The sequence below is a fragment of the Macrosteles quadrilineatus genome, unplaced genomic scaffold (assembly GCF_028750875.1).
Source record: "Macrosteles quadrilineatus isolate MER2022 unplaced genomic scaffold, UCM_ALF_1.0 Scaffold_4__1_contigs__length_99947679, whole genome shotgun sequence".
NCBI lineage: Eukaryota > Metazoa > Arthropoda > Insecta > Hemiptera > Cicadellidae > Macrosteles > Macrosteles quadrilineatus.
This window is the reverse complement of record NW_026542597.1, coordinates 92280475-92304437: the sequence shown is the minus strand read 5'-3', so window position 1 is coordinate 92304437 and position 23963 is coordinate 92280475. Positions and strand designations below refer to the sequence as shown.

General features: G+C 35.3%; 1 protein-coding gene across 1 annotated transcript in view; it reads right to left on the bottom strand.

The window, feature by feature from the left end:
- Nucleotides 1-23963, bottom strand: part of LOC128993149 (utrophin-like) — a 61169-nt gene that overhangs the window by 10991 nt on the left and 26215 nt on the right. The window contains exons 18-43 of the mRNA XM_054416908.1: nucleotides 23517-23685; nucleotides 22784-22998; nucleotides 22625-22658; nucleotides 22311-22488; nucleotides 21674-21813; nucleotides 21351-21563; nucleotides 20724-20901; nucleotides 20269-20457; nucleotides 19954-20109; nucleotides 19508-19611; nucleotides 18974-19126; nucleotides 16501-16662; nucleotides 15364-15492; nucleotides 14717-14890; nucleotides 13986-14123; nucleotides 13680-13862; nucleotides 13164-13346; nucleotides 9864-11321; nucleotides 8165-8404; nucleotides 6837-7010; nucleotides 6193-6327; nucleotides 4875-5051; nucleotides 4245-4391; nucleotides 3509-3666; nucleotides 2814-2957; nucleotides 53-196 (exon numbers count right to left, since the gene is read on the bottom strand). Coding sequence (XP_054272883.1) covers nucleotides 53-196; nucleotides 2814-2957; nucleotides 3509-3666; nucleotides 4245-4391; nucleotides 4875-5051; nucleotides 6193-6327; nucleotides 6837-7010; nucleotides 8165-8404; nucleotides 9864-11321; nucleotides 13164-13346; nucleotides 13680-13862; nucleotides 13986-14123; nucleotides 14717-14890; nucleotides 15364-15492; nucleotides 16501-16662; nucleotides 18974-19126; nucleotides 19508-19611; nucleotides 19954-20109; nucleotides 20269-20457; nucleotides 20724-20901; nucleotides 21351-21563; nucleotides 21674-21813; nucleotides 22311-22488; nucleotides 22625-22658; nucleotides 22784-22998; nucleotides 23517-23685 — 5475 coding nt within the window. The remainder of the gene's footprint in view (nucleotides 1-52; nucleotides 197-2813; nucleotides 2958-3508; nucleotides 3667-4244; nucleotides 4392-4874; nucleotides 5052-6192; nucleotides 6328-6836; nucleotides 7011-8164; nucleotides 8405-9863; nucleotides 11322-13163; nucleotides 13347-13679; nucleotides 13863-13985; nucleotides 14124-14716; nucleotides 14891-15363; nucleotides 15493-16500; nucleotides 16663-18973; nucleotides 19127-19507; nucleotides 19612-19953; nucleotides 20110-20268; nucleotides 20458-20723; nucleotides 20902-21350; nucleotides 21564-21673; nucleotides 21814-22310; nucleotides 22489-22624; nucleotides 22659-22783; nucleotides 22999-23516; nucleotides 23686-23963) is intronic.

Sequence of the window (23963 nt, the reverse complement as noted above, 5' to 3'; positions counted from 1 at the left end):
TGAAAAGTCACTTTCGTTCCTAATAATGAAGTATACTATTCCCAACACTTACTTGTTTTTATGTGCTCCGATCTTATGAAGCAGTTTCAGCCATTGCTGTTTGAGATTGTCCACTTTGGCCTTGACTTCAGCAGCAGACGTCTTGTCACATCTCTCAGCAATATCTTCACCAGCCATTCCAACACTCCTCACGAGTCTGAGAAAATACGAGTTTCAAATCAATTATGAGAATGTTCTCAATAAATTACATATAACAAAGGCTATTTTGGTAATATGTGCATCTTAAACTGAAATAGAATTATAGGCGTATATATTTTCCCAGTAAAATTTCAGCCTTAAATTTTGCAAATCCATACAAAATTGGTAACTTAGTGTTTACACACAAATTCTATAGTCAAATAATTTTGTCTTTACGCTGAATCAGTTTGTATTTGAGAATTCTAAAAAAAATATGGAAAATTAAAAAATTATGGTTCCTGACGGAAGATGGATTTCAGAACTCAAAAAGCATTTCAGTTACATTTAACATTTAAATGACAAATGACAAATGACAATTCTTTATTGCACATAACATCTGTTAGAGTTATTACAAATGTAATACACAGACAGGTACATTGTCAAGGTTTCTAATAAATAAGTAAATCTAAATAGGTATATAAAAAACCTAGGATTTAGCCAGTAAGTTACCCCTACAAAGCTACAGCATGGTGGAACTGTTTATGTTAGGAGAGGTTGATGAGAGATTGGGTGTCTGTTACCAGGAGTCGTTGAAAAATTCCTCAAGAGTGTAATATGCTTTTTCTACTAAAACTGTTTTGATTTTGCCTGTAAATTTTGCTAAGTTTAATTGCTTTAAGGAGTTTTGAATTTTATTGTAAATTTTTAACCCCATATAGAGAGGACTTGTTTCATATTTTTTTAAATTATGAGTGGGGTATTGAAAAATGTCTTGTCTTCGGGTATTATATGAGTGATTACTAAGATAATTTTGAAACATACCAGGATTTCCATGAACCATTTTTAAAATTTCAAAAACGTATATTGAAGTTAGAGTTAAAATTTTAAAATTTCGAAACAATTGTCTACATGATGTTTTTTTGGGGCAATTTGCAAGAGTTCTGATTATTGACTTTTGTTTTTTAAAAACTTTGTGGACATCTGTGGCTGTCCCCCATAATGTAATACCATAGCTTAAAATAGAGTACACATAAGCATAATAAACATTTTTACATACTTCCAAGGAGGTAACCTGAATTAAAACACTTAAAGCATATCTTGTTGGACTAAGTTTTTTGTTTAGAAAATTAATATGTTCTGTCCATTGTAGTTTACTATCCAAATATATCCCTAAAAACTTTACTACATTTGTGGGCGAGGCAGTAGTTTCTGTTCCAGTGGTTGAATTTCTCAATTTGAAAATTAAAACACTAGTTTTAGCGAATTTCCCATATAGGGAATAAGCTATTACCGTAGTACTCATGGTAAGACCTGGACGCGGGACCGATTTTTTTTTTCGTTTTGAGGTCCCTAGAGGCCAAAAACACCATCCGTTCAAATTCATATATATATTATATATTTATATATTTATATATATATATATGTGTCCGTTAGCGCGATAACTCGAGCAAAAATGATCCGATTTTGATGAAATTTGGTACAAACGTGTAAACCTACGTTTATTCGAACGAGTTCGCGATCCACCATGATCGGACCATGGGAACGGGGGTTTACGGGGGCTTTTATGGGGTAAAAATAGGTTTTTCCCATTTTTGACCCAAAAAACATAAAATTTAGCAATTTCTTTCTAAACCATTTTGTAGAGCTTAAAAAAACAAATAATTTAGTATATTGAAGCGTTATCATGCGCCTAATGGTTACGGAGAAAATTCCAAAAAATTTTAAATTTAAAATTCCCATGTTATTCTTATGGAGAATAAGTAAACTGTTGTAATTTGCTTGTTTATGAACATATTTTGATCAAATTTGGAAAATGTTTTTATTTCTTACTAACTACTAACATTTTACAAAAAAAAAAAAACCAGTTTTACCCTCCCTGATGCAGCAAACCTAAGTACTTGTTAAACTAATTCTATTTAAATCGGGAATAAATGTTATATTTTTAAGTAGACATTTCAGTGTAAATCCAATCAGTCAAATGGAAATTCGCTTAGTCTGCAGGTTTGCTGCGGCGGGGGTATTATCTTCATTCAAAAGTAAGCCATTTTTTAAAAACCAATTTGCTATTTCTCCAATTGTTTCTTTGACATCATCATGTAAAATTTTAACAGTACTTCGTCTGATGAGAGCTGTTGTATCATCTGCATAAAGGGTAAAGTTACAGATTTGACTTGAAAAATGAAAAGGTAAATCATTAATATATGTGAGGAATAAGAGAGGACCTAGGATTGAACCTTGCGGAACTCCATAGTTATTATTTGCCCAAGAAGAGTATTTGTTCCCTATAGAGGTGGTTCACTTCTTATAGGGTTGTTTGCTAAAATTGTTTACTAGGCATCAGCAGTCTTTTTACAAGATTATAAAGTGGGAGTATACTGGTATAAAATCCTGTAATCAATTATACTTGTTCAATTATACTGTATTTAAAGAATGTGAAATAATCAAAACATTCAAGGATGAACAGGTCAGAATAAAAATAAACAGAAAGATAAAAGGGAGATCAAGCCCGGAATCAAATTGGAATTAGTATGAGAATAAATATTAGGACAAGAAATTATTGATAACCTTGCTGAACAGTGTATTCTAATAATTTCTGAGTTATCTATAAATAAATATGTCAATTAGAGATTATTTACCTGATTTTCATCAAAGCATGTTCCTCAATATCCTCATGTTTGCTTTTGTCAGCTGCCAAAGGTTCCATCTCGTTCAGCCAATCAGAGAGCTGGCTGCATTCTGTGTTGAAAAGGTCCATTTCTTCTCTACATTTTATCCATCGGCTACAACAAAATATGCATGTCACCATAGAATATATGTGAAATTGAAGGTAGCCAATAATTATTGCAATGCTTACATTACATAAAAGCTTACATTTTTTTTATCTTAACTGCCTTTTGCCCTTTTTAAAAAAGATGTCTTAAATACTTGAATTATGTAAGAAAGAAACTTTGGACTCTTAGCCACTATACATCATTAAAGTATATCTCCATACAGTAATATTTTTAAGAACTACTTAATTTACCGTAAATTTTCATTTAATTAAAATTGTTTACTAGGCATCAGCAGTCTTTTTACAAGATTATAAAGTGGGAGTATACTGGTATAAAATCCTGTAATCAATTATACTTGTTCAAAATTAAAATACACACATCAAGAGCAATAAAAACAAATATTTGAAGAGAGGCAATAGCACAACTCATCCTGTTTGAAATTAACAACTTTTGAGCCTACTGTGTTTAGTAAGCATTCATCAGGATAAACAATAATATGGCTAAAGATAAGTTTTAAGTTTCTTAATAAACTATAATGTAGCATGGAAACTGGTCATTACTTCTGACGTTTCTTGACGCCGTGGTTGAAACGGCTCCACTCTTGTTGAAGTTTATCCAAAACTTTCGCTGCTTGTTCTGTTTTTCCCTCACTAGTTGCCTTCTCTGTCAGTAAACTTTCAACAAGTGGTTTCAGTTTTGCTTGCTCATCTTTGACACTCTGCAAAACAATAAACTTTTAACATCTTTAGTTGGGTTGATGTTGAATGAATAAATGAGTGTGCTATGTTTCATTGTTGCATGCTTTTTGTGGAAGATTTATCTGAGGGATTTCTTTAATACGTCATTCTATATCTTTAAGATAGGTTTGCAAACAACTAGAGATGACTCCCAAACCTCTTTGTGTCAGCAATGTCACTAAGGTACAAACTAATGGCAATACAAAATAGTTAATTTTCCTTAATTTACCTAATAGTTTTCCTAATATACCATAACAAAAAAAGGCAACAATAGGATTTCTTGAATGTATTAGGGAACAAAGTATATCAGTTCACAAGTATCAGTCAGAAAAAAAGTTTGGATTAGCAATAAAAATACATTTTTTTATCAAAGGAAAAGCAGTTAGGTATGAAAACACAAGTTTCAATGTAATGTAGAACGGTGTGTTGAAAAAATATTCGACATAGATATGGTGAAGAGTACTATTAAGTATGATGAGTCATATTTGCAACCACTGTTGATCAAATTCCCTTTGATCTATTAGTAGTAAGTACACAGTTGTATTGTTGTATTTATTACCTTCAACGCTGGTTCTTGAGTCATGAAGATGTTGAAGTCTGGTCCCGTCAGAGGAGGAGAAGTCAACTTTCGCAAGGCATTTGTCACCTGCTCTCTCAACTTGTTAGTTCTGGTTACGATGTCACTTCCACTAACTTCAACCTTCTGCTGCAAACAGAGAAAGATTTTAGGAGGAAAATAATTTAGATTGTCTAGTGAAGCATAGACTATTGGTTTGTCAACTTGAAAATTATTTGTTTAACTGAATTCCACGCCGTTTCAAAATATGAACTTCCTGTCCCATTAAATGTTTACAGTTCCTTTCTTAGTGAAATAACGCTGATTGTGTCTTACTATTAACATTATTGCAAGTTACAGTATTCCCCATCTCCAGTTGTAATAGTAGTGTTCTATGATGTGTTTCCCTGACTTTCACAATTCTTATAGAACTTGAACACTTTATTCTATCAGGCATTAGGCTTACATTTTTACACATAAGAGCTATGAAAAGGTATACAATGTCTTCCTTAGTCAAAATGATCTTACAAAGGCGTGCTTCTTTGATATTCTTTGACTTTCAGGAGTTTCAATTGAACTGAAACATAAACCGAAACCCCTATTTTATTAAATTTTAAAGCTTCCTTTGACTACCTGCTGTGTAGCCGCAGTATCTTTCCGCAAGTGAGCCATGTAAGTGCGGATCGTCTGCCACTCTCCGGCCACTGACTCCAGTCCACCATGGTCCACCTGCTGAATCTCCAGCTCTGCTGACATCTTCTTCAACTTCTCAATCTCCGACTTGCGAGAACTAATCTCCTCCGCTAACTCCTAGAAATTTTAAAATTGTGTTTTATGAAATTGTTAACTTAATTTTCTTTGAGCCTAAAATTTCATCCAAAATGTGACGCATAGCGACACGCTATATTTTACATAGTGTGTGCCGTTCGCGAAGCTGGGCTGCATGACTATCTCGTTGCCTGCCGCGACTGCATAAACGCGCTATCCCCACCCTCCTAGACTCTTGTCCTTTCCTCCTTCTTGCTCAACCAACTGTCACTAAACTATAGTTCGGCCGCTTAGAAAACGACCTGCGCGCTAATGCTAAACCAATGCTGGAGGAGGTTGCTTTCTAAGCGGCCGAACTATAGTACTTTAGGAAACTCTAAGACTTAGGACTTTAGGACTTTAGGGAACTTTAGGAATAAATAAATCCTAGATATTGAAGTAGTAAATTTAAACACAAATGAGAACCTTGACTTTATTATATTTTTATAGAAGTTATACGTTTCGGACATGAGATTATTTTCAAACTTCATTAATAGTGAATACTTAACTTTTGTTTACATTATTTGTTTTGTGTTAATATAATTTGTTTTTGTTTTTACAGATGATTTTTTTTATGAGACAGGATTTGAAAAGTTCTGTTAGCTATTGATTATCTTTGTAAGATTATTTTCAAAAATGGGGTTTCTCAAACAAATTTGGCTATTTAAAATATGATTTGGATTGTTCAGGTTTTCTTTATATATGAGGTATTCTTCAGTTGAATCCAATCGGTTTTCTTTGCTTAGCATTTTGAGAATTGTCATGTTATTTTTCAAATTTGTATAACTGTGACCTAATGGATTCAACCGAAGAAGCTAGGATGTTATTGAGATAGAGTTTAATCACCGAGCATTTGAGCGGAAACACAGAGATTCCTAAAAAGCGGCTGTTAAACCGAACTGCTCTCAAAACAAGGTTGGTTAGAACGAAACGTAATATTTTACAAACTAGGGCGGGTAATCCAATTATCGGTTAATTCAAGGTCAGTTCAGACGTCTACTGTAACATGTTGTAACATAGTTGATAAATCAAGTATGGCAGTAGATAACTGTAGAAAACTGGATAAAATGATTCAGTTACCTAACGTAATAGCACCAACTCAAAGTTCTAGCCCTGTGTTTTACAAACATTCCGTATGGTTTACCTTGATTCCTCTCTCGTCATTGTTCGCCCGCTCCAGTCTATTGGAGACGTCACTCAACCACTTGACCGTGTTCTTGGAGAGATCAACGTAATCCACCAACAGCTTCTCTGCTTGCTGTGCCTGCACTTTCCTCACCTGTGAAAAAAACATTTACACTCAAATTTATGCAAATTAGTTCAATATAGATGTTTGACACACATTGGATGCATTATTTACATAGATGTATTTTTTACAGAAATGCTACAATAGTTTAGTCAACCATTGTTAGTTACTTAGGTTTACATGTAGGAGCACATCATAGTCAATGCAAACCTTGTACCTATGTGCGTCAGCCACATATGGGCTTTTTACGTTCTCAGCTTGTATCTCAGTGTTTAATGGACTGCAGCAGTCGGTCTTCAACTCATAATTCTATTTTCAAGACACAAATGCAGCTTGTCTATCTTTTTTTAGTGAGATATCTCCTTCTACTGTAGAAAATATTTTTTTTCCCTACTATAAGGACTTGCCCTAATTTCTATAGCCTATTTTCCTAAGTAATTTCTAATATTAGCTAGATCACCATATCCGAATGATTGACAAATCCGCTAAAAGTAATTGTTTAAGATGTAACCACAACAAGATGGCAATTCTGAATCGCCTACCTCAGTCTCCGACATGACCTGGGCCCACTTTGCCCGCAGTCTGTCCTGTGCTCCGGTACGCAGGGAAATGGCTCGCTCTGGCTGTGTGGTGTGTACAGACAACACCAGACCATCACCTCGACTGATCAGTGTGGCGGCGTCCGGCGCAAGACAGCTCAGCTCACGCTCCAACACCTGCGTCAACAGATAGTCTATAGTCGCTTACTACAAGCATCGCCATGCATACTTGCCTCATGCATTAAGGGATTAAGACATAAGAAATAACAAACAACAATAGTTATTTGTGTAACTAGTGGTGAAAGTGGCACTTTGCTGCACACGAGAGCAATGTTTACGCACGAGCCGCAGGCGAGTGCGGAATGATCTCGAGTGCAGCAAAGGCCTTTTTCACTCGTGTTACACATTATATTTTTCCTACAGTCACTATAAAGCATATAAATAATTAGTCTTTCAAACACTATACAACACGTTTTTAGGTTCAGCTGGCAACACAAATAGTGCCCTAGAGAAAGTAGTACCCGCGGTCCGTATCACTCCGCTATTTTTCCTCGGCAAGAAATGTGCTCCGCGTTTTGAGAATATAGTTCCGTATGTTTTTGTAATTTGAAGTGGTTTCCGCGCCTAAAAAAAATGCTTTAAAGGTATTTTCTTGTTTATTAAGATCGTAGGAATGTTTTAAAAACGTTTAAAAGAAAAGTCCAGAAAGTTCAGAAATACCGAAACTATAAACACGAAATGAGAGGTTAAATCGTAGTTATAATAGTCAATCAGCTGCTCATAGTATTATTATTTTTAAGTGTTGCCAACCTATTTCCAAGCGTACACGGATTACGTGCATAATAGAACCACGCTGTTTTGTGTTGTTTCGTTGGAATCCTGATGTGCGGCAAAGTATAAACCGTATGGCAAAGTATAAATTTGCAGCAATTAGCAGCTTTCTGTACTATAAACAGTACAAGGAAGCCAACTTTGTCGGGTGACTGTAGGAAAAGTATTTTTTACTCTTCCTCATTCCAGAATCAATTTATCAATATGTGACCACACAAAGGTTGATGTTGCCATAAGGTCAACTGCTACATCTCAAAACAGAAATCATTAAAACAGTATAACCATTTTGAATTTCAATTGCACCACTGTTTTCAAGATGAAAAGTAGATGTTATTTGACATGTTTGACATGTTATTTGACATTGGGGAAGGAACTATATAACCAGCCTATATCAATCTTTATAGTAACTTTAATGGCCATTGTCATTACTTAAGGGTCTGTTCATGAGATGTTCCAAACATGCAGTTGAACCTATTAAATTGAAAATCCTTTTTATTTACCTCGAGACGTTTCCCAGGATCGGCCTCGCTGTTGATGCCCCTGACTGTCACCAACATCGTGTCCATCCTCTCCAACATCTCCTGAGCTGCCTCCTCAAACTCTTCTATCTCTTTGTCGAGGGGAATCCGAGGGATGTCCTCGGACTTGTCTTGTCTCATTTCGTTATCTTCTACCTCATCTTCCCGGCCGGCTGTTGTCAACGATATGTTTGTGTGGTATATGTTGCCTTGCTTGTTCTCCTATATGGACGTTAAAACAATTAAAAAATATTTATTAGGTTCTTAAATTTGTTAATAAATAAGGAATTGCAGTAAATATTTTAAACTCATATCTAATATTGTAATAAATCTTTCCCCATTCAATTGCAGTATTCACATCTTGGCATATTTAACCTTTAGTATATTTGACTTGAGGGTAGTTCCTAGTTTGATTTTTTAAACAAAACAAATAGTACAAGAAACAATTTAGATACGTTAATAAATGAAGTTTAAATTTAAAATGTGCCCTATTTACACTAAACATTTTTTAAATGTAAAACCTACGATTTACATTTTAAGATAATACCTTAACTAATTGCAAAAAATAGTTATATCACTGTACGATAATTTTAAAAATAATGATGTTCAGTAGTGACATTATGATTCAACATTTCTAAAAGGGATACTGTAGCAAAAAATACAGTTTTTCACACTACTTGCAACAACTCATTGATAGCACGTTAAATTCATCTCCAGTAGAGTTACATAAAAAGTTTACATAACCTCAAAAGTGTTAAACAAACTTTCAGAGTTATCACCTAAAATAAACTCACCTACAATAACCACATTGCACATGCCTAGAGCATTTCAAAGTTAAAAACACTGAAATTTGTCTGCTACAACAATTAACCTACAAAACCACACACAGCTGTTTTTACTGGTGATATCAGCTGTAAGAATGCTGTTGGTAAACAAGAGTAGCCAGGATAGAGGATTTGGCAATTAGCCAAGGCTCAGAGGCCTCCGTGACCTGGTCACTCTTATATAACTGGATATGTAAATCACCGTGTTCATATGCATACTGTTGTGGCTTGGAAACTCTCCTTGCTGTATTTATATTGTAAAGTACTGTCCATAGTTATACTATACTGATATCATAAATAGTAAGATTGTACTGATTTAAATGGGGAGAAGAGTACAGAGTACTCTAGTGCATAGAAAGTACTCCAAGTCTGAGGGACTTATCCTTATTGTCTAAATATATGTATCTAAAGTGTGAGGTTGTGCATTAATGAATAGCTAAAGATATTAGCGATTGGTGGAATTCAACATGAGCCTCCAAAAAGTTCCTGGCACTAGCCACAAGACCAGCTGCGCAGTTTGCTATTTGATACAATTAACTTTCGACTCAATGGAATCTATGCTAATACTATCCAAAACTGTAGTTTCAGATGTCTCTATTTTAAATTTGTTTAGTTTATTAATTTTTAAAAGACTCGCAAAAAAAGTGAAGTGTTGTCACAAATATAAAACAAAATACCTGTTGTTATCAAGTTATCTGCTGGATTTGCACTATTAAATTGTCTACTACTGCAATCTTGTTGTGGCTACATAAGGTGTTTTCAGTTTTCACAATTTCATCAAACTATCCTACTTTGTATAAATACTTCTCTATTTACAGCATATATATAATTACGTACAAGGGATATTATAAACCAACCTTTACAGGAGAAAGTTCCACATCATTGGAAACTTCCTGAAACTCATTGTCTGAGCTAGAAGTGTCGTCTTCAAAATCTACATGACCTTCGTCTTCAGAGAAGACGATAGCGTCGTCTGTTTCTTTATCACTTCCGTAGAAGCTGTCATTGTCGTCAACAACAGGCACAGTCAAACCCTTCTCTGCAGTCATGAAGTTACCGATGATTTGATATGTTTTTGACACTTCCACTTCCTTTCTGAATGTAACTTCTTTAGAACTTTCGATCGCTCTGTCTTTTGGTATCTCCCAAGTTTTAACAGTTGCTTGCTCAACCCGGTTGACTTTATCAGTCATTTGTAAGCACAATGGCGAGGCTAGGTTTTCTGACTGTTCATAAGGAGTTGGCGGAGGAGCCTGTGCGGATTCTACGTTGTAAGTGAACATAGGACTAGTAGAGTTTTCTTTGTCTATTGATTCTCTAAGAGAATCACCAGCAGCGTCCAGCAAAGCTGTTGTCTTAACGTTTCTTCCTTCATCTCCAACAGAATCATCAAAAACATTATCTTCCAATTCCTTTGCTCCTGGAGTTTTAACTGTCTCACCACCAGATTCTCTGAGCGTCCGTAAAGCTTCATCGGAAGCCATCTTTTGTCTTTTCGCCAAAATCTCCCCAGGGGCAAGACATGTTTTTCTCTGTTTGTGACTTCCGTCGGTTTTCCTCGCTGTGACAGGGGACGGCCACCGGTCCTCAGGGTCAGTGTCAGGAGCCGAAGAGTCAGCCTCTGTCTCAGTGTCTTCGATGATCTCCACAATCTCTACAGTCTGCGGCTCCAAGTGGTCAGACTTCTCAGGCATTGTCGTCACATGTTCAGTTGATGAAACCGTCGATTTAGGTATTTCCTTAGCTTTCACCTCTACCACTTTGCAAGGGTTGTCTTCCACCACATTGGTTGGACTCTGAGGAGCTAAAATAGTAGTACGAGAGACCTGGGAGAAGAGAGCGCTGTCTTTAGCGAGATGGAAAGTATCGTTTTCGTACTCCTCCTCGTCTTCAGGTTCTTCTATAATAACATGGGATGTTTCTACATTGTCTACATTCTCGTACACACTCCTCCGTTTGTTTTCACTACTTACAACAAAACTACCAGGTTCTGTAAGCTTGCTATTATTGGGAATTTCCATTTCTAATTTTGACACAAAAATCTTGGTCGATGTATCATTTTTCAAGATTGACTTCACCTGTGTCTCTCCGTCTACGATTTTCCCTTTAGGTAAGCTTTCCTTGATTTCATCTGGTGTAACAGTTTTTTTCACTTGTGGAACTTCGGTTTTCTGTATTTGACTATCAGAGACATTAGATCCAGATTCACTTGCGAGACTTAGTGACGTTTCAGAAATCTCACTCGGCTCTTTTATTCTCACAGTTTTTGTAGGTTTACTGGGCTTCAATATAGATTTAGAGGCCTTTGTGAAGCCCTGAAATCAGAGGTGAACAATCCAACATGATTTGTCTGTCAATGAAAGATGGCCTTCTATATTTAAGTGCAAAAGACAGTGGTCAAGTAAACTTCTGAAGCACATTCACAAGCTATGACAATGAACCCGACACCAAAGCAGTTATTTTCCAAGTGTTTGCTTCCCAACAATACTTCCACTACACTTGAAGACCTCTTCATGTTTTAGTAATTAGTCACATTTACATAAACTGTTGAATTGCTAGTTGTAAGTTAAGTATTGATTCAGGCAGTGCAACGGAAGAGCTTTTGCGTAGGTGTCCATCAGTGGAAAAGTAAGCGTCCATTACCTTCTTAAAACCATTATACTAACTAATTTCACAACATTTTTGAAAGTTGGTGAAGCAAGTTAAACAAGATGGCCAGAGAAAGACCTTCGAACATTGACATAGGTCTAGTAACATTTGAGAAATTATAACTCCAAATGCACTGTGATTAATTTGTGTAAAAAGTGCAAAGTCCATTTACTAAAAGTGCTAAAGCAAAACACATGATATCAAGATGAAAATGTGAAAACTGAAACCATCACCACTAATGAGCATGATATTTAAAACAAATATGTCCAAATCAAACAAACAACACACATATCAAAATTTAAATTTTACAATAATAACAAACATATTTTGAAACGTAAGTTTTAGTATTGACTATTGGAAGTTTGTGTATTCGACAGAAATTAGTATTTTAGATCAGCACAATCTGTCATAAGCTACAAAGATTTTGATTGAAAAACCGGCGACAACTTTTACATGGAGATGGAATGTCTAGTTGTATCATTGGTCAAAGATTTTAGCTAGAAAAAATATTGAAAATCTAAACATTTCTTAAACACTGATTTCAATAAATTTAAATATTTTTCCTGAAACATTTATTTGTTGTTTAAATTAACTGTAACACTTATTTGTATCTGTCATTATTAAGAAAATGTTTTTTACATTTTTAATCTCTCAGAAATATTTTCAAACACAAATACTAAATCCAAATATTATTGTAATAGCATTCTAAACATGCGAAGAAGGGAATTAATTTTCAAATCATGATTAGAGTTATTGTTTTTGGGGTTTATCACAGTGTTAGTAAATCCATGCTGTGTGCAAGATCTAAAATATGTCAGTTTTCATGCATTTTTGTTCAACGTAAAATGTTTATGTCTTATAATTGAAAATGAGCCACTAAACAAAATTAATTGAGTTCTTTCACAAATTATTAAATACAGGCATTCTTTTACTATAAAACTCTAGTTTTGAAACACTATAATTTCTTGGTATGATAATAAAATTATCTGGTAAAACAAATTTAGTAAGAACTCATTTACTTATGTCAATATTACAACTGTATTATCTTACTCAACCCCAAAAAAATAAAGATTTTCAACCGAGAATAATAATTTTAACAGTCAACAGGCAATGTTATCCCTTGACAGATTATAGTGTTTCGGGAGCTAAATATATAATTGTTTGATAATGAAACCCAACATAAAATATTATCATATGGCTTAGATTTTATATCAAATCAGAATGTATAGTAAATTGTCACTACCAAAAAACTTTGTTGTAATAAAAACCTTATACTGTGGTCAATAAATTATACCAGACAATTTGCTAAGCTCTGGCAGGTTGAGTGATTTGAGTCCATAGATACAAACACTTTCGCCCTGACACGGTCTCTCTGACTGCCTCATAAAAAATATTTTTTCCAAACCCTAATTATTCAGAACTAATACTGTGGTTTAACAGTTTAAAATATCAAGTCCAATTCAAAACTTAAGACCTCATCTCACAATACATCACAATCTATCATATACCTGTAGTTGGGTCTGAGCCTGCAGCAGTTTGTCCCGGGTCCGCTCCCATTTGCGTACACAGTCACTGACCCTGTCCTTTAACACCTCCAGATACACCGGGTCACACAGGGTGGAGAACGCTCTGTAGTTGCTCTTGATCTGGTCCTTGCGTTCTCTCCACCTCTCACACTCTGTCAGAGTGTCCTGAGACAATAATCAAAATTGCTAAATTTTTTAAAAGATAAATATCCTAAAACAAAACAAAAAGACTAAAAAATTAGTTTTTGTGAGAATGAATAGGGTTGACTTTTGCTTTTAGTTTGGGATCGGATGGGATGGAATTTTCATTTCCTTTCCGATTTTTGGGACGAGACAAGATTTTTTCCTCGGGCAAAGAGAGTTTGTTTTGAAAAGCTAATAAATCAAATCAATTAGCAGTCTATACGGTACTGTTTTAGGAAAACTGATAATGGGTAAAAATAGACAGGTAACAGGAACTGGTAACTAAAAATAAAAATGTATTGATTCTTCCCTCACCTTAACAAAGCTGATCTCTGCCTGGATGTCCCGGTGGTTGGCCGGAGTAGCTTCCACCTGGTCCAGCTCCAGGTCCACTCCCTCCGCCCAGCTGGTCAGGGCAGGGATGTCTGACTGTAGTGAACGTGACAGCTCCAGGGCTGTGGTCAGACTGGACATGGCTTCAGTCACTTGTAGACCCAGCTGAGAACAAGAAAATTGTTGGCTTAGGTTACAGTGAATATACAAGTATAGTTAAAAAATAAAAGTATTTTCCATATGCTCATTCTTTGTCACTGGGAGTCACTGGGACTCTATGTTACGTACCTTGTTGTACAGTTCCTTGAGAGTGTCGAGACGTCCAGTATAGTGTTGAGGAACAGACTTCTCCTCCACTAGCTTCCTGCCGCACTTGATCACACTCTCTACTTCAGACTTGATCTCACTCAACGTCTGGTAGAAGCGCTGCAAAGACAAAATGTAAGTCTCACTGATTGAAATATTATGTTGTTACTTAATGTTAGATGATGTTTTACTAGTGGTACATTTTTAACTTATCAAATGGAAATGTTTTATTTTCCTAGAAGGCATTGTCAGAATTTATCATGACTATAAGTCCTTGAAACACCAAGCCTTCGAGACTTGTATGGGAATGCAACGGTTGAACAATATAACTATGACTAATGACAGTTTGCAAATTAAATATTTATTTTGTTTAAGTTCAGATACAAAACCAAACATTGCCACAATGACTGAGAACGTAAGTACCAAGATGTCAACGGATAAATCCTTTAAACCATTTTCATTATTCCTTTCAACTTTCAACTTTCAACTGATAATGTTTGTTGTCCAGCATTTTAAAACCTCAAGACAACATTAACCTCGTCCAACAAACTGTTACCACACTGCCACACCAAAAGTATGGGTACAATGCAAGCAATTAAACTATAAAATTTAAAATTTTGCTCCACATTTCAAATTGTCTTCCTCTTGTACACCAAACTTAATTTCCTTTCCATGTAGTCTTGCAAGACTATGATAACTCAGTTTCTGTTTACCTTGCAATGGTTCAGTTGGCCCTGAATGCTCTCTGGATCCTCAGAAGCCAGCTCCAGTAGGCAAGTGGCTTCCTCGATCCCCCGCAACTCTCTCATGGCTCGGTTCAAACGAGGCTCTAGGTTGCTCGGTGATCGAAAACGTTCAAACTTCTCAGCAATATCATTGAACCGTTCCTTAAAAAATCAAAATGTGATTCCTACAAATACTTACAGCAGAGTTCGCTTATTTAAATCTACTATTCTGAAAATCTGCCTAATCCAAACAGGACTCAAGGAAAAATAAAACTATGTTAAAAGGAATATGAATCAGTAGGAAAGAATTTATATACAACTAACTTACTTAAAGACCACTTACTCTCTTACTCTTCTTGGACCTATAGTAGTGTATTCCAACTTAGTATGGACGTTTGTGTATTGTTAGTTGTAATGTGTTATTTAAGTTTTTTCACCTGAGGACGGGATCAGATTCTAGATCCCGAAACGTTGTGTATTGATTACCATCGTTATGGAAAATGTCCACAATCAACCTTTGAACAACATTGCTTAAAGAATTAGTTGCAGACATGGATGGCACACAATACATCCAAGTACCAACATTTTTATAAAGAGGAGTATCTGATGATCTAATTAGCAGTGTTATGTCCTACCTGTAGTAGAACCATCTGTTCCTGCAGTCTGGCCGCAGCCTCATGCTTCCCCGCAGCTCTGTAACTGCGGACTTGCTCCTCCATCTGCTGCAGAGTACGAGCTTGCGTCTCAAACTCCTCAACAAGTCTCTGTGAATGTCGCAAAACAACATAAAGTCACCAGTGAAATCGCAAAACACTGTCATCTAATGGGAATTAAAACTGTTCATGATTTTATTATTAAATGGGTGTTGATAAAATGATAAAATACTACTTGATTCAGTAAGATGTCAAGGTATTGACGAAACACTGCGGAAATCACAGCAGAACATCAGTAGGTAAATTATTATGAATGTTATTGGATAAGATTTAAAAATCAAAATTGGTTATTTAGATTTTTTTTCACTGGTCATTGATTTAGACTTAAAAATTACTTATTTGAGTTATGTTAATGTTTGGTCATGTAAACTCTCAACAGAGTTATTAGTGTTTCTAATACAATGATGCATTTTATATTTATTGTTGTGTTTGGTTGGTATACATTTATTTGACTAAACAGCAATTTCGTGATAGATACAGCACTCTGTTCATAAAACATCTTGTTATAATTTTTTAATGGAATGAATCGTTTGCCATTCTACTTTATTGAGAAAATGGCCAAATCTTAACCAGACAAAGCATTACTGAAACAATATTTAATTTATACAGTTAAGAACTATCATGCAGATGGAATTATGAACACAATGAAATAGAGCACAGAAGAAAGAACCCATCTGTACAAAACAGTATGACAAGAGATCTTACCTTAAAACACAGACACTTTTAATCAATGCACACAAAGCTTGATTACATACATAAGAACTTATAAAGGAGTGATTAAAATCGTTGGACTCACAGGATTTGTAATGAGATAGAAATTTATAACTATAGAATTAAATAAAATTATTTAACAAAAAGATCAGAGGAGGAGAAAATAAAAATACTAAAAACCAGAAACTGTACGGTAAGAAGAAAAATACATATTGAACAATACATATAAAACAATTATTTAAAACGTTCAATATGAATTTAGTAAAGACTAAACTAAATTTGTCAAAATTACTTTCAATCAAATCACTCGTATAGAACTTGAAACTTAAAATGAACCAAAAATGTCACCTGAACGTCGTCTGGCAAATCGTGAGCGGTGAGATCGTTGTCGATGCGTTCTGTTAGTTGTGCTTCGACATCGTTCAGCCACTCTTGGAACAGCACGATTTGGCCTTCCAGCTGTTGTGCTTCGACCACACAGCCCTCAAGTAACACGGTTCGATCCCTAGCCTAGAAACGCAACGGAACAGCTCGCAGAAGGAAGCGTGACCACTACAGCCAATAAGACTAACAAGCTTATGGCAACAATGAGTCATGCGTGTTTATCAAATGTTATACAAGATAACCACTATTAGGGGATGATTAATAGATAAACGATTTTAATGGTATTAAATGGTATTGTTGAGTGACACATATGTTCTAGTTTCTACCAAGTAGCCACCTAAAACCCAATGTCAACTATTTTGTTTAGTTTTGGGTTAGGAACTATGTTTTGTATTATTTTGTTAAATAATCCATTAAAATGTCAATTATTTTCTTTAAATGAAGATCTTTTTGAGAAACACAGTTTTTTTTTGTGATTTACAAATAAGTCATAAAAGTTATTATAGGGTTAGTAAATTTTATTTCACTGGTTTTATATAAAAACTTAAATTGAAAGTTAATTCAATAGCCAAAACATTATTACTTATGGCAAAAACTGAAGGGAAAATAGATCAATTTCATTATAATTTCTGGAATGTTCAACCTGTTTGGTGTGAATCAAAAAATAATAATAAAACAATTTAATTTTAGACATTATGTTATTTTAGACATTTAGTATATTTTTTGTTGGTTTCATTAAAATATTATGTAAATTGGAATCACTGTATCTAGAGTTTATGTACACTGATAACCTCAGTAGTGTTAAGAACTTGTAGTAGCCATTTTATAGTCCCATATTATCTTAAGACTTTCTATCGCAAATTATGGTTTAACGTAACATTCCTAGCCTCATTGAACTTGCTTTTTTAACACTTGGAGAGTGGGGTGAATGCACTCTGTAATCTTGATACTTAACACAAAAGTTTGCACTATTCTACTATAGGGGATATTCGTAACTTATTTCCAACTTTAATTCGGTATATATTTTAAAAGCAACAAATTAAATACCACCCAAAGCTGTAACATATCTAACTATCAAAACAATACCACAGTAATGAATGAAAGTTACCAAAATGTTATCAGAAATAGAAAATTTAGTAAATTCATGCACCAAAAACGACAATATATGCCATCATGCCACTTGTAGATATAAGCCATTTATAAAGCATCATGCAACTATTTGCACAATGATTTAAAATTATGAACAAATATATAAATGGTAACAGCATGGTCTTAGGCTCATCGCAACTTTCAAGCCTAATAAAAGAGCTCACCATAGAGTTTCCGATTATATTTTCTAAGAGGACTACTTGGCTCTGAAATGTCAATGAAAATGTATTTGAAACTAAATAATCAAAGATATTTGTTGTTAAAGATACAGTTATGTACATTTGAGAACACTACTGTTTAATATTAACTGTGGCAACTTAAACTTCACCTATATGGTCCAAAAATTAATGTTTACTTTAGTTTATAAACATAACATTTTTTATGAATTTCCAAAGAGATCAATGCATGGTACATAAAAAAAATAATTTAAACTAAAATCAAACTTAACTATACAAATTAACATGTATATATTTTGAACAAATATTTTGAATGCTTGGTTTTGAAAAAGGTTTTTAAGTTATAACAAATATTGCTTTCATTCCTCATAAAATTATACTATTGTTGAAGATTTTATATACATCTGTATGTTACGAGTTTTATTTATTTGTGATTTCCAATGTTTGGCCTACATTCAATTTTTAACTAGAAAAGCTAACAAATTTATGTAGATTGACATCAGCTGGTTTTGCTAGTGCGCTGAAACCAAAAACTTAATCATGCATGTGATTGTGAGTTCACACATAAAGTTCTAAAATCAACTTGTATTTTAAGATAAATTTTCTTTGCCCAATTAATTGTTGGATTAACTTTCATATTTACTGATAAATACAAAATCTATCTATTTAAAAAAAAAATTACTTTACGGTTTGAGGTCAAGTATGTAACATTATTCATAAGGGCCTAGGTTTAAAGATATTTTTACGATAGCCGACTTACCTGAACGATAAAAAGTCTAATATGGCACAAAAACACATTTACCCACATAAAAATTAGAATACTTCACTACAACCTTCAAACCTTAATTGGTTGAGAATGCTGATTAAGACAATGAAAAAATGTTAATTCTTTGTAAAATATAAAAGAACTTCTTTCTAAGAAGAATATATATTCGTTCGTATATTCGTTCGGAGGAATATATTCGTTCTTTGTAAGATATAGAAGAAGGTATGTGTTTTGTTGGGCTAGATTGGACTCATTGCTCAGATGAGCCATCCTAACAAAAATCCCTAAAATATTCCACAGTAATTCCACACATCCCCACCTCCCCTTCACACACACACAGTCGTACCTGCTGGCTCAGCTGACTCCATCGGGTAGTGATGGCTTCCACGTCCGCCTTCACACTCTGTGACATCATCTTCTCGCTGATCAGAGAACGTCCGAGCTCTTGCAGACGAGACAACCTGGCGTCCGGGTGGTTGCGGATGTAGTTCTCCAAGTCCTGCAAGCATCGAAAACCTAACTTTTAGCATTCACCTCCATATGGAAATTGTTTTTGGGTAACCTAACCTAACCAATTTAGTTGTGGTCGGTATAATACCTAAATTTGTAAGTATCCGTTTTTGTCTGAGATTCATTGTTTGGTTTTTTACCTTATTTAACATAATTGTGAAATAAGATTTTAATTCAGAATTTGTGTTAATTTAAGAACTGCTAATGTTCCAGAGATTTATTTAACCTTTTCTCCTTGAAATCTTGGATTTTACTTTATTTGTCCTAAAACGCTAAATTTTTAATATTTACTAACAGAATATTTGTGACGGTAACCCTGGTATAAACCTAAAACGTAATTTTCTACTTAACACAGGACATCAACTCTTACATCAAGCTCTTCTGAGATTTCTTCAGCATCCGCTGCAGACTTAGGAGATTTCTTCAGCCGTTTCTCAAGTTTGTCCAACCAATCCATCTCTTGGGCAACAAGTGCTGAAAAAAGAATGTTTACTGAAGTATTTTCATGCTGGAGAGAAAGTCTATTACAGAATAAATATGATATCCAAAGATTAAAACTAGGTTAACTGTTGTCCAATTTTTTTATAAACTTGTCTTTGTAATATCTGAAGCATTAATGGCAAATAGACAAAAGCCTTTAACAACAAAACTGACTTGCAACTGCAAGAAATGATGAAAACTGTCTCACAATTTACTAAAACAAAAGAGAAACAATAGTGTGAATTTCAATAGTATGTATTAGAAACAATTCCAATTTTTAAAATTTAAATCTATAATCTATACATCACAGATACAAATTCAAAGTCATTTATTTACCTCTGAATTCCCCATACTGATGGTTGGCATCCTGCAAGAACTTGTACTTCTTTGATACCACTTCATTGATTTCCATCCATTTGGAGTCGATTTCTTTAACCTTGTTCTTTAACTCTTCAACACCTTCTCCTTGATGGTTGCTGATCAGTTCATTTGCTGGAAAAAGAAAAATTGTTCTACTTAAGTTGAATTTCATGATTGAAAATGCATTTGTTTTATGAGTTGTTTTGCAAGACTTCCATGCATACATGATACTCCATACACACCATAACTTGTTCAACCACATAGAAGTAAGGAACATGCTTATGGGATGACTGTGCCCTTTCAGCTCTAGAATGTTGTGTCGGAAATATCCTTGTGACGAGCACGGAAGGGCCTGAGCGGCGAGCACTATGCGGAAATTCCTATCACACGGGACACAAGGTTTTCCTCCACTGAGTGTGTTGTAGTACATGAAGTCAAGGGGGCGGAGTTGTACTTTGCCCTGGACACCATCGACTAACTCTAGACAGCACATAACTCTAGACAGCACATAAGTGTATCATTGAATATTTCCTCTGTACCAACTTATCTGGGACTCAATCTATTACTTCTGTTCAGCTGTAAATAGTAATTTTAATGTATAGTGGAAATTATCTTTCACCCCACTGCTTCTTTATATGGTTTAAACATTAAAATGCCCCTGTAAAAATAACTAATGGTTTTTGGCTCAGAATTGCATCCAACAATTGCTAACCTTTTTCATTCTTCAATCTTTTTAGCAGTCCTACCTTGTTTCATGACAGCGTTGAAATCCTTGGTTTTCTTCTCAACACTTTCTTTCAATGACTGGAATCTTCCTTTCATTTTGGAAAGATCTGAAGGTACCTGGATGCTAGACAAATCAGTGTTTCCTTTCTGCTCAGCAGTGGTCAACCAGGCTGATAATTCATTCAACCCATTTGACACCTAGAACAAATGTTTTCTAAAACAAATATATCAAGGAGCCTGAAAATGATAGACGATTACTTTGTAAAATATTTAACTACTACTAGGACTGGATTAAGATAAAGGATACACAAAGTGCATCCAGTAAAAGAGATCAAAGTAGTAGTTAGCACACAACCAGTTCACAATAGATTAACCTGGATATGGAACCCCTCAAGCTTCTTTAAGCAAAGTTTGCTCTCCTCTTGTCTTAAGTAATTTAATAGTACAGTGTACTGTTTTCCTAGATCCGGAGCAGACCGCCACTAAGGAGAACCCACCTTAAGATGGAACTAGTACAATCTACTACATTCTTCTTCAACTCTTTTCTTGGCAAGTAAGTTGGGTATAAATTTCAAGAAGTGTACTCTACAGCCAAAAGCTTTTTCTTCAACAAAAATTAACTTCTAGAAAATTTACAAGAAACTAACCTGGTTATACTTTGTTATAACATTCTTCACACCATCACGACGATCCACTGCTTGTTTCTTTATCACAGAATCCCATTTACTGACTAAAGTTTTGATACTTTCGTTTATTTCTTTTGCGAATGTCGTCTCTGCATTAGATCCTAGTAACTCTTCACCGCCCTTTCTGATGTTTTGAATGCTCGGGTCGAGTTTTGCAGCTTCTTCTATGAGATCCTACGAAATGAAAACAATTAAATATAACTCGAGAGATCAATTTCAAATTTGACAAGAGTAAAAAAAAATAATTTCCTTTGAAGAACATTGAGGATTTGTTCCAGACTAACCTGAGATCTCTGAAGGTGAGACTGCAAGGCCGAGAGAGGCAAATTAGCTACTTTCTCATGTGCTAAGAAATCCTCCGCCTGCTGGAGCCAAGCTTCTACATTCTGCACTTCATCCTTCAGCTGTTGGATTTTTCCAATGTCTACAAAAAAGTCAAACCATAAATTAAAGACTGTAGCAGTAATTTACCTGAAAAGCTACATTAAACCGTAAGTACTCTACAGATGATAAGTCTTTGAGCTCAGAATGGGAGGGTTGTTAGTGTTTGTTGTATAAAGACAAAACAAGAGGGGTGAATATATAAACACAAGACCAAGATTTGAACCTATCCCGTTAAAAACATCAAAGCCACTAACATTTCTGTTAAGTAAATCTGTTTACATATTTTGTAATTACATATAGGTGATCATTACTTTAAAAAGATTTGTTTTAGCGGTGCATAAAATACACGTTGTAACTATTGATATGGTTGGATGAACGTGTCATCTACCACGTTACTCTGACCTTTACCTTAAACCTTACACTTAACTTTCTCAAAGAATGTACAGGTCTTTCAGCAATAAAGAGTTTTTATTTGTTTTCGTGGACAGACACAGAGTTCAATTAAATTAATTGAATGGAGTTAGTTTCGTTACTGACCAGTTTGCAGTTTGGTCCTGCGCTCCACCAGTATCCGAGGTATATCAGCCCATCGAGTGTGAAGGTCCTGCAACTCCTCTCTGAGTCGCTCACTCGGAGCTCGCATCATTAACTCCTCACCTGCAGCCTTCACCTGGTCATAGCCCTCCTGCTGGGCTGAGATGTTCTTTTCCAACTCCTACAACAACCAAACATAACCATTATACGAGTTATATCAGCCCATCGAGTGTGAAGGTCCTGCAACTCCTCTCTGAGTCGCTCACTTGGAGCTCGCATCATCAACTCCTCACCTGCAGCCTTCACCTGGTCATAGCCCTCCTGCTGGGCTGAGATGTTCTTTTCCAACTCCTACAACAACCAAACATAACTATTATACGAGGTATATAAGCCCAGCGAGTGTGAAGGTCCTGCAACTCCTCTCTGAGTCGCTCACTTGGAGCTCGCATCATCAACTCCTCACCTGCAGCCTTCACCTGGTCATAGCCCTCCTGCTGGGCTGAGATGTTCTTTTCCAACTCCTACAACAACCAAACATAACTATTATACGAGGTATATAAGCCCAGCGAGTGTGAAGGTCCTGCAACTCCTCTCTGAGTCGCTCACTTGGAGCTCGCATCATCAACTCCTCACCTGCAGCCTTCACCTGGTCATAGCCCTCCTGCTGGGCTGAGATGTTCTTTTCCAACTCCTACAGCAAGTAAACATAACTTTTTTTATCAGTATATTAGGTATATCAGTTTATTGGTGGGAAATATATGAAAAACTTACAAAATCTTCTATCAGTTCAATAGTCTACATTTAATCCCATCGCAATCCGTATGGAGTATTCTTCTAACCTACCTCAAACAACACTGATGAATTAAAGGCTGCCTACATCACCGTAATCGCAGTGTCATTTTTTACGACCACATATGAACTCCAACTGTTATACACACTTTCTACGTCCAAACACTTTACTTCATTCACGTCCCATTAACAGGCAATGGAATTGAATGTTGGTTGATGTCTTAAAATTTCTTTGTCATAAAGGTAGAATAGTAGTTGATGAAGTAAGAAACACAGTGTTTGTCTCAGTTTTGAACTGACTGGGGGAGCTCGTTAAGACCTTAATTTACAGACAAGCTTTGTAGAGGAGAAAGGCAATTAGGCAGCATTTTTTTTCTCAAGTACAGGTTTGAAAAGATTACTTTGCACACACAACATTACCTGAAACTTGACAAGTTGTTCTTCCATGGACTGTGGGTAGGTGAGCACAACATGTTCTGACAACAGTATCCCCTCCACATCGTCCATCCACCTGGTCAGGTTAGTCTTGGCTTCCGTGTACTTGGCCTGTGGACTTGGCTCACTCAGCTCTTGCTCTAGAGCTACCAGCCTGTAAGACAGAACAATGTGTCACTTGCAAGGTATAGACTACTGGGATGTAATGGTCTACGATTTGAATGAGTGAATACAATAATTGGCTACAGAGACTAAGTATGCTTTCCAAATCTGGCATTCTCTTATTTATATTAAAAATATCTGCTAAGATAGCAATCAAAACAATTTGAAAGCATTACTGTAGTAATTTTTTGGGGTATTCAAGATGGACAATTTTTTTCTTGTTCCCTTCCTTGTGGGGAAGGGGGATTTTGACACAAGAATCTTATGAAT